Genomic DNA, 12,637 nt, shown 5'->3' with positions numbered 1-12,637 from the left:
TGAGATTCTTGGGAAAACATTTGGGTTCACGTTTCCTGCCAATAGTTTGGCGAAGGTGGACGGGGCGTGCGGGGTCTGGCATCAGGTTTGAGAAGTGACAAGGTTATCAGTGGCGACCACGGTGATGGCGGATGTGAAAAAACACTTGCCTGCAGTAACCATCATTCCAGTTTGCGCCACGGAGGCCCCGTGGGGCTCCCCAAGTGGAAAGACATGCATGCAGCAGATTCCGCCTATAACCGCACCCTCCACCCCACCCCCGCCTCCCAGGACGTGAGAGGCCTGCACCCCAGACGAGGGTCCTTCTCCAGCCAGCCTGAGGCTGGGCCTTCTCCTTGGCCTGCAGATTGTTTGGTGGGGAGAGGGTTCTCCAGGAACAGTCTACGAGGGTGAGGGACCCCTGTTGGGTCTTCCACTGGGCCTGAGCCTGGCGGCGTGTCCGACTCAGGGCCTCCCAGCCTCCTGCTGGGCGGTGGGGCACTTGAGGTCACCGGGCGTGCAGGCACAGATGGCCCCACCGCCTCCTGGGGCTCGGCCCTGGAGTGAGGGGGCCTGCCGGCCGCGCGAGTCCGAGGAGACACGAAGGAGTAGTTAAAAATATAGCGACAAACAAAATAAACCCGAAGACCGAGGCTTGGGCCTACGGAGCCGAAAGAGGAGTGCCCTTGGGAATAAAAAGAGGGCGAAGGGAAAACTCAAACTGAGAAGTAGCGTGCGTGGACTGACTCCCTACGCCCCAGAGCCTGGAAGCGGTACGCTCTGTCTTTCCAAAGGTCGCCCCGGGCACTCTGCCCGGGCGGAGGAAAGTGTGCCTGAAGGCAGAGGCGAGTCTGGGGTCGGGGGAGGGAAGGGGGAGGGAAGCCCGAGCAGCGAGGCAAGCCCACCGGGTGGTGGGGGAAGGTGAGGCAAAGGGCGTCGGCCCCGTTGAGGCCAGACCGGGGGGAAGCGGGCCCCAGAGCCGGGTCCCCAGGCCCGTCAAACACCCCACCGCACTTCCCTCGGGGTTGTGTGTGGAGCGTTTGGAGCGGATCGAGAGGTGGAGGGTGGAAAGTTCGGCGCGGCGGCCCCGCCCGGGGCGGCGGAGCGAGGACCCCGAGGCGGGCGAGGGAAGGACCCGCCTCGCTGCGGGGGGAGGGGCCGAGGGAAGAGGCCGGGGCCGGGGCGGGAGGGGAGGAGCCAGGGCTCGCGGGCTCGCCGCCTTTAGCACCCGGAGCCCCGGCTGCCCCGAGTCCGAACTTCAGACTCCTGCAGAGACCCCGGCGGCCGCCGGCCGAGCGCTCGCCCGCCTCCAGCGCGCGCAGCCGGGGCCCGCGTCGCCCGCCGAGCTTGACCTTGGGTCGGGCCCCCGCGGGTGGGACCGCCGTGCCCGGGAAGCGGCGACTTCGAGCCTCTTCTCTCGGTCTCCCGAGCAGGCTGCGCTGCGAGAGCGCGGGCCGCGCCCTCCCGCCTCCTGGCGCTCCCCATGCACCTGCCCGGCTGCGCCCCCGCCATGGCCGACGGCAGCTTCTCGCTGGCCGGCCACCTGCTCCGCAGCCCGGGAGGGAGCACCTCGCGGCTGCACAGCATCGAGGCTATCCTGGGATTTACCAAGGACGACGGGATCCTCGGTTCCTTCTCGGCGGAGCCGGGCGCTCGGGGAGCGAAGGAGCGGGATAGGAGGCCGGGCGCGCGGGCCGCTTGCCCCAAGGCGCCGGGGGGAGGCGCCGAGCCCTCCGCGCAGCCTGCCCCGGTGCCCGCTCCCGAGTACGAAGGTGAGTGCTCACCCCCGGCCGCGGAAGGGCCCTGAGGCGTGCCCAAACTTAGGAGCTCTGCAAGAGGACGGAGCCCCTACCTCGACTTTTATTAAGGCATTTGGGCGCGGGATTGGGTTTGGGGGTGTATATAAGCTTCCAGTTTGCGTTCAGAGAAAGCTTAGAGGCCCCCCGCAGCCTTATCCCCGACCTCCCGGTCCAACGCCCGGGAGGAGCCCGCGTCCCGCTGTCGGCGTCCCAGGGTAGGCCGACTGGGCCCAGGGATACTCCGGGGAGTGTCCCTGACCTTCTGGGGCTTCTTCGTCCCAGCCCCTCGACCCTATTGCCCCAAGGAGCCTGGGGAGGCGCGGCCGAGCCCAGGGCTGCCGGTCGGTCCCGCCACCAGCGACGCGAAACTGTCGGACGAGGAGCAGCCCAAGAAGAAGCACCGGAGGAACCGCACGACCTTCACCACATACCAGCTGCACGAGCTGGAGCGCGCGTTCGAGAAGTCTCACTACCCCGACGTGTACAGCCGCGAGGAGCTGGCAGGCAAGGTCAACCTACCCGAAGTCCGGGTCCAGGTAAAGCGCCCCCGATCGGTCCCCGGGAGGGTCCCAGGCCCAAGCCGCAGCCAAATGTTCCCTTGAATCCCGGCGTCTACGCATTTCACGTGGGACGCTTCCCATTGGTCTTCCTCGGCTCCGCTCGCGCAGAGCCTCGAAGGAGCGTCGCAGATCTTCCTTGGGCCCCACGACCGCCTCCGGGTCATTCTGTTCCAGTTTGTAGTCGCACCTCCCTGGGCCGGGGAGGGGGGGGGTCTCTCTTCTAACCTAAAGAGAGGTATTAGAGATGGCTGGCAAGATGAAGGGCGACAGTTCCGTAGATGCAGCCGGGATTGGGGCGGGCGGCGGTGAGTAGAGAGGGCATGTAGGCAGCGTGGAGGGGGGGCGGATTGGGGCCCCGAATGCCACCTCCTCAGTAACTGCGCTCACCCTGCTGAGAAACGAAAGCCCCCGTCTGCCTGCAAGGACCCTGGCGCCTGCAGTTGAAGGTTTTGGTGGATTTGTTTCAGAAACTGACTTTTGCTTCTTTGGTGTACATCCAACCAAACTTCCCGCTGCTGCAGAGGCCTTCTCTCTCTCTCTCTCTCTCTCTCTCTCTCTCTCTCTCTCTCGTAAAGGGGTTTTCGCTTTAATTAAAGCTGAATTATCTTTAATCCCTGATCATTAAAATATTTGAAAGCCTTAAATATTTGCTAGTCATCTGTGAAAAATCTGGGAGGATTTCCAAATTAGGGGACTTTGCAGAGGCCTGAAAGGGAGTCATTGGGAACAAATTTCACTGCATCTGAAAGGCGGTGGAACTAAGATGAGGTTTGTGCGTGTGTCTGATGAGTTAGATTTCCAGGGAGTGAAGATATTCAGACCTTCGGGGGCTTTTCGCCTTACCTTAAGAGTAAAAGGGGCCAAGCTTTTGCCTTTTGTCCCTTCTGCTCATTTAGGAGTTTCAAGTAATGAGTAAATATCATGGTTTTCAAAACTAGTTCCCTCATGTGACTCAGGATGGCAAGGGCCCTTCTGTTTCTCTTAATTTGGGGACAGTCGAGCTGCAATGGTTTCATTGAAGGTGTGGACATTTTTGCACCTGCTTTTCGGGGTGGGGGTGGGGGGTGGGGGGAAGAGGGTGGGGGAGGGGGAGGAAAAGAACACAAGTGAAAGATGAAGGAGAGGAGAGACAGTCTTCCAACCAGGGGCGCCTTCACACCTGACATCACCTCCGTCCTACCTTCCTTCCTCCCTCTTTATTCGTTTAGGGATTTGGGCTCTTCCTTTAAGTCATCAGCTTGTTGAGAACGGTGTCTGCGACTTCTCTGTGACCACAGGGCCAGCACAGTGCCCAACATATGGCGGGTTCTTAACACATGGCTATGATGTAATCAGATGGGGGGGCAGTCTACTGTGGGCCTCCAGCTGTGTGGAGGGCAGCAGCTCAGCCCTAGAAGAAAGGACGTCCGGGTCCTTAGTTCTCTGACTTTGAATACTGGGTGGGAGACTAGAGCTGATGTTTCCGGGGCTAGAGTGGGGCCTGCAGGGAATTAGAGGAAGCCGTGGGATGAGAGCCCTTCCCATGTTGATGTTTCTCTTCTATTATCAGCAACTATCTCATGTTTCTGGGGGAAATTAGGGCCTCGGCTACGTAGATGAATCTTTTGTGGGAAGAGGACGAGGTTACTTACGGGTTTGTTCTTTTTCTCTCCCCCGCCCCACCCCCAATCCTAACTTTGCAGACACTTGCCCTGCTCCGCCTAGGTGCTGGGGGACTGTTTCCTCAGTGCTTCTAGGAGGTCCCCTCCCCCACTGACTCAAAGCTGCCTTCTCCCTTCTGAGGTCACAGCTATTCTCCTATTTCCCTCTAGAAATATATCACTGAGGCCACCAGTTTGGCCAAAGTTCTTTCTGATTCTCTACTAAACTAGACCAACGAACTCTCTGTTCTGTGTCCAAGGGTGGTAACTTGGTGGTGACACCTTCGTCACACCTTTTCTTGTGCCTTTACCTAATCAGAAATAGACATTTTATCATTAAGAGATCAGACTTCACTCTTGGTGTGGACTTTCTATATGTAAAGAAAAAAAGGAAGGAGGGAGGGAAGGAAGGAAGAGAAGGAAAGAAAGAAAGAAAGAAAGAAAGAAAGAAAGAAAGAAGAAAAAGAAAGAAAGAAAGAAAGAAAGAAAGAAAGGCTTGAACTCACTGAACTCATCTTATAGTAATGTCAAAGTTGACTCCGAAAAGTCTACGTAAATATAATAAACGTGAGCTGTTGTAATCATTGGAAGCAATTTATAAGAAACATCAGAAATACTAAAGGGATACTAATTAAATAAGAACGAAGATCTTTTTAAAGCAGCAACTCAAGCTCGGGATAAAACACCCCCTCTTGCTTCCACCAGTCACCACAACCGGTAATTCCTGGAAATGGAATTTAACACCCAGTGTGGCCAGTTTAGGGTACTTAGAGTATTTGTGTATGCATATGTTTATAATCGAGCCGAAAGGTAGGCCAAGCACAGAAAGCCTGAGCGGAAACCAGCCACCGAGAGCAGTACCATCGAGGGAGGAAGCAAAGTCTAAACCAAAGTGCCAAGGGGAGCTGCGAACCACCAGGTCACCGAAATCTGGTGCCATGTGGTTTCCGAAATCCTGGGTCCGATCCCCAAGGTTAACTTCACTTTTTTTTCCTGAGCACCTGCTGTGTGCCGCGAGTGGGAAACAGATACAGCCACAGCTGTGGGTGAGGTAAACAGGGGCCCGGGCGGGACACGGATGAGACAAAGACTCTGAGAGGAGGGAGGAGGCAAAAAGGGGAAAACGGGATGCAAAAGGAAGGAGAGCGTAGGGGTGGGGTTTTCCTGGGCGGGGGGCGAGGGGGTCGTCCAGCCAGGCGCAGGGCGGGGACGCGTCCCCACGCCTCCGCCGCAGCCCGACCGCCGCTGTGCTGCCCTCCGCAGGTGTGGTTCCAGAACCGACGGGCCAAGTGGCGGCGGCAGGAGAAGCTGGAGGTGTCGTCCATGAAGCTGCAAGACTCGCCCCTCCTGTCCTTCAGCCGCTCGCCGCCCTCGGCGGCTCTGGCGCCCCTCGGGACGGGCCCGGGCGGCGGCGGCGGGCCGGCGGGGGGCGCCCTGCCGCTCGAGTCGTGGCTCGGGTCGCCGCTGCCGGGCGGGGGCGCCACGGCGCTGCAGAGCCTGCCGGGCTTCGGGCCGCCGGCGCAGAGCCTGCCCGCCAGCTACACGCCGCCGCCGCCGCCGCCCTTCCTCAACTCCCCGCCGCTGGGCCCCGGCCTGCAGCCTCTCGGGCCGCCGCCGCCCGCCTACCCGTGCGCGCCCGGCTTCGGGGACAAGTTCCCGCTGGACGAGGCGGACCCGCGCAACAGCAGCATCGCGGCCCTGCGCCTCAAGGCCAAGGAGCACATCCAGGCCATCGGGAAGCCGTGGCAGGCCCTCTAGGGCCACCGGGGACCACATCGGGCCGGACCACCGCCCCGGGAGCCGCCCCGGAGCCGCACGCGCGCCTCCCTCCCTCCTTGGGGTCCCCCACTGTCACTCTCCCGAGCCGTCTGAAGCTGCAGCCAGGCGGGGCTCTGGGACGCGCGCGTCTGTCCCCGGCGCGCCGGGGACGGCTGACCACCCGGCCTGCCGAGGCCCTCCGGCCACCCCGGCCCTGGTGCCGGAGGGGGAGAGGCGGCCGGGCCCCTCGGGGTTCAGCCTGACCTCGGCATGGCTACCCCCAGAAAACGACAGCTGGGAGGACGGGGAGGCCGAGAAATAGAGTTCGAGGGACTGTTTGTACGCGTAGTTTGAAGTCCTGGGGAGGAGAATTAAAGGTTGCCTTGTTTTGGTTTGACTCTGGTTAAGGGCGCTCAGGCCTCGGTGGCGGGGAGGGAGACGCGTGTGCCCGAGTGGGGGTACGGGAAGGGCCGCGGGGACGCGCGGGGTGGCTCGCGGGGAGCGGAGGACTGCGCAGGAGCTGCGTCTCCCTCCTGCGTCCCCTGCGGGGGGCGCTGTGCTGCGGCGGAGACTCGGCGCCCTTCACCAGGGCTCCCCTGCCCCGGCGCGTGCGGGAGCGGCGAGTGTGTGGGGCTCGGGGAGTCAGGAGCCCAAGGCTCACCCCGCTGCGCGTTCCCAGGCCCTCTCTCTGTAGCCCAATAGCCCAGCCGCGGCTGCTACTTTGAACGCTCGACCCCAAGAGGAAGCGTCTACATCACCTTCCCCAGGGTGAGAGGTGCAAAACCCAAAGCCCCTGTCGGCCCCGCCCCTCTTTTCGGCGCGCCACCGCCCAGGACCCCTCTAGGATCGCTGTCCGGGTCACGCGCTCGGTGCCAGGACTGATGACATTAGTCCTTCAAAGACTGGGGCAGAGCGACTTTTCCTCTTCTCATCCGGGCGCCTCTCTCGCTTCCCCAAGTCGCTCCTAACCCCCAACGCCCGCGGTCCTGTTTAATGCTCGTCCGGTGAGCGGCGGCGCTCAAGTACTGTGTCCCGGGCACATCCCGGGCTGTGTCCGCTGTTCTCTGGCGCCGGCTCTGGGGCGAGAGGGAAGCCGGAGGTCTCCCCCCAGCTTCCGGAGCATCCGCGGTACTCGGGGGGTCCCCGGTGAAGGAGGGCCGGGACTCCCAGCCTGAGCAGCCGCGGTATCCGCCGTTGATCCTGGAAGCTGGGCCGCCTCGGGAATGACCCGGATTCCTGGAGCGCAGGTCCTCTGGGCCTCCTTGCTCCGAGCGCACCCGAAAAGACGCGGCCGGAGCCTTGGCTTCATCAACCCACTACTGTTTGCCGTTCGTTAGCACGTTCGTGAGCCACCCCAGCCCCCTTTCCTTGTCGACATGAACCTACCTCCCTGGGAGGTGGAAGACATGCAATGACGGACTGTAAGGCTTTGTGTGAACTACCAAACCCCGCACAAGGCGCTACACAGTGTGATCCCGCCTCTCCGATCCCACCGTATCCCTGCTCTGGGGTTCCTGAAACCAACTTGGAGAGCCGATGACTGTCCTGGGGCTGGGGGTAGAGGGGGTGTCGTCGCGGGATTCAGCCCTTGCCAGGAGGGTCCCGAGAGGCTATAGCACCATCAGGAGTGTGTACCCCTAGGCCCTCCTGCGGTGCCTTGCATATAGCAGGCCGCTCAGTGAGGTCGTTTCGCCCAAGAGGTAGGAAGTAACACCTGCACGTCGTGGGGGAAATGAATGGATTGGCCAAGTGATGCCAGACATTGGCATGAAAAAAAAAAAAAAAGTAAACAGGATGAATGTGTAAGTAAATTTCTTTCAAGGTGGACTATTCTCTTTCATCCTTTAATGCCCTTGTTTAACCGGGAATGATTTATTCAGAGTACTCCCACCTTTCCTGGTGAGTACCTGCTCTGCCTCCCTTCTCCTTCCCGGGTCCTGGGCACCCCTGATCCGGTCCATCCCATCACCAAAATCTTCCTTGGTTCTCTTGAATCACTTCCATGATTATTCATTTTGCCTCTTTTTTTTTTTTTTTTTTTTTTTTGAGAGAGACAGAGACAGAGCAAGCAAGGAAAGGGCAGAGAGAGAGAGAGAGAGAGACAGAATCTGAAGCAGGCTCCAGGCTCAGAGCCGTCAGCACAGAGCCTGACGTGGGGCTCGAACCCACACGCCACGAGATCACGACCTGAGCCGAAGTCCGACGCTTAACTGACTGAGCCACCAGGCACCCCTCATTTTGCCTCTTTATGCTATGTTTCTTCCTATTCTTTTTTCATCGGCACCTTTCCATCACTTCGTTCTCCTCTTTTATACTACTTAGTGTGAGAATGAATATTCTAAACCCTCTCTTTGGACACCAACAGAGTGAGCCCTGCCTGGACGTCAGGGACACGTCCTTGGAAAATGATCAAAATACTAACAGCTAATGATTGTTGAAAGCTTACCACAGGCCGGCATTCCCGCAAGCAGCTTACGTCGATTGACTCATTTAAGCCTCACAGGGACCATGCGAGGAAGATACAATTAGCCTCATCTTATAAATGAGGAAACTGAGGCACAGGGAGGTAGCATCAGTGAATACTGCTTGTAAGTAGAAAGGCCCGAAGCTCTGGTCAGTTCACGACCACAGCGTACTTGTTCCGGACACACTTGCTGAGTAAGCGCTCCTATTTCGATTCCCGGGAACAACTCATTAGGCCACTTGGGGAATTAAGGTCCTGAGGTGTGAGGGGTCGTTCCTGGGCTTCCATCAGCCCCAGCGCCCCTCTCACCCCCATGCCTGGGGGCAGCCTAAGAGCTCCAGCAGTAGAGGTGCAGAAGGAGTGGGAAGCCAGGACTTAACTCAGGCTGGAGGTGAGAATGACTTTCGCTAAAGAACATTAAGCCCCAGACGACCCCGAAACACGGGAAGCTGCTCGAGTTCCCGGCTGCAGAAAACACTTTGCGCAGGCGCTGGCCAAGGTGGAGCCCGGGCTTCCGAAGCTAGATCGTGCCGGCTCTGATTTGGGGCGGGCACGAGTCCCTCCGGGACTCCGGGGAAGGGGTCTCCTGCGCTCGAGAAATGGTTCCTGAGCCTTCCGTGATGAGGCTGCGGGTTTGGCCGCGGAGAGCTTCCAGTGTCCCCCGAAGGGGAGCGAGAACCAGGTGGGAGTGGGTCTACAGGGTTTGGGGAGGAAAGACACTGCCGCCCAAGCACAGCGGCCTGGGTCTCGAGGCAGACGCTCATTCGGGTTGACTGCATTCAGTCAATCTAAGAGGCAGGCCTTGGGAGCTTCCTCCCCAGAAGACGACCTGGGCGGTGACGCGCCGCGGGAGGAAAGCAGGTGAGTCTGCTGCAGAATCGCTCCCGCGTCCCTGGCTCCGAGCCGCGCGGGGCGGGGCTCCAGGCCGGGGGGCGGGGCGGGGAAGGACGCCTCGGATTGGGCCACTCCGAGAGAAGGGCGGAGTCGGGCGCGGCCTGGGGAGCTGGGGCGCTCCCGCGCGTGTGCGCCGCGGGGACCCAGGGCCCGGAGATCCCCGACGCGCGGAGCCTTGCCGCCCCGGCCACCGCCCCAGCGTCGCGGGGCGTTTCAGTTTTCCCGTTTTCCCCATTTTGGAGGCGTCTCTTCTTGCCCGTGGGAGGGTCGTGATCATACTGCGTGCGTGGGCTCCGGCTTCTGGGTGGCGATTTTTCTCTCCCGCGGGGACGCAGGGGACCGAGGGTCACCCGTTTCTGGAGCCACGGAGTCCCGGGGCGGCCGCGGGGCCCTCCTTGCTCCGTGTCCTCCACGCTGCGGCCCCGGGCCCGTCCAGGCTTTCATCCGGGATTGGGTGGCTTGGGTGTGCCGCTTTGCGCCCTGCGGGCCCGAGTTTTCACCCCTGCCGCCCGGGAGGGTTGGTCGGGAACGGTGTGGGTGACACAGGATGGGAGGACTGGGAGAGACCCCCTGAGAGGGGCAGGCTTCGGCCAGCGGTCAGCAATTGGCCTGGGGTGGCCCCGATGTATTGACTTATTTTAAACAGATCCTTCAAGTGTGGGAGATGGGAAATCCCTTCCCGCCCCCCACTCCCATCTCCAGTTAATCCAGAATCCAAAAAGCGGAGACAGGGAATCCTAATCCTCCCCTCTCTCGGCCAAGTTCATCGGTTAATTGAAAGGCTTTGCGGCCAGATTCTGGAAGCGGGGGCCGTCCAGGACTCCGCTCCCCGGGAGCCTCGTCCGTCCCGCGGGCGGTGGCCGGTGGGAACATCGGGAGTGCGGACTCAGACGTCCCAGCGACCTTAACTTTGGACGTCCCGCCTCGCGGCTCCCGCCACCTCCCCGCCCCCGCCCCCCAGCCTCGCCGCTTGCGCTTCCCAGTCTCCATCCGAGCGCTCCTTTTCACCAACAGAACCTTAATACACGAACAGCATCCAAGCCTCCAGGAGCCCAGCAGGAAAAGATTTCCGGGGAAGATAAAATTAATGAAAAAGCCGGCACTTCCTCTCTGCACAGCAAGCGCGAGCTGCGCACCAGCCCTCGGGGCTCGGCCTGCGTCCTAACTGGCCTGGGAAAGGCGCGGCCCCGCAGCGCCCGGCGGGCGCGCCGGACCGTTCAAGAGGCGGATGGTGTGCTTTGTGGCCAAAGTCGTCCCCTTAATTGGGAACTGGCTCTAATAATCTGGCCTCGGCTTGTTAACTGTACAATAGTGGGCAGAGTTAATGACTCATTAGTGATTAATTCTTTAACTGTGCCTTAATTACTCACTGTAACCCCCCCTTTCGTAAAACTGGATTAAATCGTCTGGATCCTTGGCCACGTCTCTCACAGCTCTGGAAGACCCTTGGAGAACGCCAAGTTTCCCCCCAACTTCGGCGGGTCGGCTTCCTAAAAGCAGGTGCAGCGGCGCCGCCCCTCAGCCTGAAAAGTGGGGCGATCTGTGGGTCAGCGTAGCTGTGACATAGCCTGGTTGTGACCTTCAACCCCCGTCCCCCCCCCCACACACACACCAGAGCTGGATCTCCAAGATGTCCCCTCCTCCCTCAGCACCTTCCCTAGCACGCCTGAGATGTAACACCTCATTTTAGAAGAAGTTTTCCTCTGCTCAGTACTTGGCGTGGGTGTGTGTTCACAGTAGGTTTTGGATGGATGGTATACAATGGTGCCTTTCTTCAAAAGTTCCCTGAGAAAGTTCTTTCCAGTGCTAACAGTAGCTGGAGTCTATATATAGTCTCTCCATTGGTACTTTTATATATTAAAAAAATGGACCTTGAATTCTTTCACCTTCTGAATTGTCCTGCAATCTTGATCCCTTCTGGAGACCCGTAAGGCGAGGCAGGCATGTAGTGATGGACCATAAGAATCTCCACCCTCCCCGACAATGCCCACTGCGGGGGGGGGGGGGGGGCTCAGTCACTTGAGCATCTGACTCTTGATTTCCGCTCAGGTCATGGTCCCAGGTCGAGCCCCACATAGGACTCCCCACTGAGTGCGGAGCCTGTTTGAGATGCTCTCTCTTCCTCTCCTTCTGCCCCCCCTCTCCCACTCACACACACTCTTTCTCTCTGATAAATAAAAATAGATAAATAAAAAATTTTTTAAAAAGGATCTCCATCCTCAAGGAGCATGGTCTCAGTAGAGGAACGGACCCATTTCCTCATATGTTTTCAAGTACCTACTGTTTTTCTCCATGTGGTGTTCCAGAGGCCATCCAAAATAGATTACGTTCCAAACAAAACGTACTCATCTGTGCTCTGTGGCTTCCAATAAACCTCCTTAAAACCCTTCTGTCTTCATTCCTAGCCACCCAAGGGATATGAGAATCATTCTTGAAGCCTTGGGACAAGTTATTTTCCATGTCCTTTCCACCTCTTACTTTTCTCAGCCATATAGTCTCCAAATCTTAGCCGCCCAGAAGCAAGACATCTCCCGGCCTTCCTGCCAATTAGATATGATTAAACCTATACCAGTGTCCTAGAAGGAAGACACTTCTAGGAAGCACGTTTTTTTTTTTTTTTTTGTTTCAACTTTTTTTTAATTTATTTTTGGGACAGAGAGAGACAGAGCATGAACCGGGGAGGGGCAGAGAGAGAGGGAGACACAGAATCGGAAACAGGCTCCAGGCTCCGAGCCATCAGCCCAGAGCCTGACGCGGGGCTCGAACTCACGGACCGCGAGATCGTGACCTGGCTGAAGTCGGACGCTTAACCGACTGCGCCACCCAGGCGCCCCTCTAGGAAGCACGTTCTTAAAGGTGACCAGCCCGCCCTGCCCCTGCCCCGTTCCTGAGTCTGCTGCCCCCAGGCAGGTGTGAAAGGCCGGTGCCGGAGAACCCATCTTGGACCATGTCATGAAGCCATGTGTTGAGGGGGTTGAGTAACAGGACAGAAGGGACCATATGTGCTAAGTCCCTGACACCGGAGCACCATCAGTAGCTCTGGATTGCTATCAGGGAGATTTTAAGTCTATTTTGTGTCACTGTCAGCCACACCTAGACCTAATTCACTCATTCCTTTAACGCCTACCTGCAGTTAATTACTTAGCTGCGTTGCTTTTACTTCAGAACACCTCCACATTCATCTGTCCTTGACGTTCGCTGCCAGTTCTCTAGTTCGGGGCTTCATTCTCTCTCCCCCAGGCAGCGTTTCTTTTGTGGCACCTACCACATATGCTCCGATGTTATGGTGGTTTCTTCATGATTCATTTACAACCATTTATTGAGTTCTCTCTCTCTTTCTCTTTCTCTTTCTCTTTCTCTTTCTCTTTCTCTTTCTCTTTCTCTGCTAGGCTCTGGAGCTATAAAGATGTGGCTTCCATATGGATCTGCTTGGCAATCAATCTTCAATCAACCCTTCACACTATAGCCAGAATTAGTATCTCAAACAATTTCTCTGCTTGAAACAATTCCTTAAGGCCAACGGGACAAGAGCTGAGCTCCTGG

General features: G+C 58.6%; 1 protein-coding gene across 1 annotated transcript; it reads left to right on the top strand.

Moving 5' to 3' along the window:
- Positions 1 to 1,248: 1,248 nt before the first annotated feature.
- Positions 1,249 to 6,133, top strand: RAX (retina and anterior neural fold homeobox). Its single transcript, XM_060613978.3, has 3 exons — positions 1,249 to 1,751; positions 2,061 to 2,314; positions 5,242 to 6,133. Exons 1-3 carry the CDS (start codon positions 1,463 to 1,465, stop codon positions 5,734 to 5,736), a joined length of 1,038 nt encoding a protein of 345 aa, XP_060469961.2. The 5' UTR covers positions 1,249 to 1,462; the 3' UTR covers positions 5,737 to 6,133.
- Positions 6,134 to 12,637: the final 6,504 nt, after the last annotated feature.

The sequence above is a fragment of the Panthera onca genome, chromosome D3, assembly GCF_046562875.1.
Source record: "Panthera onca isolate mPanOnc1 chromosome D3, mPanOnc1 haplotype 2, whole genome shotgun sequence".
NCBI classification, from domain to species: domain Eukaryota; kingdom Metazoa; phylum Chordata; class Mammalia; order Carnivora; family Felidae; genus Panthera; species Panthera onca.
Note: the sequence above shows the minus strand (reverse complement) of the source record. Positions and strands in the feature narration are given on the sequence as shown.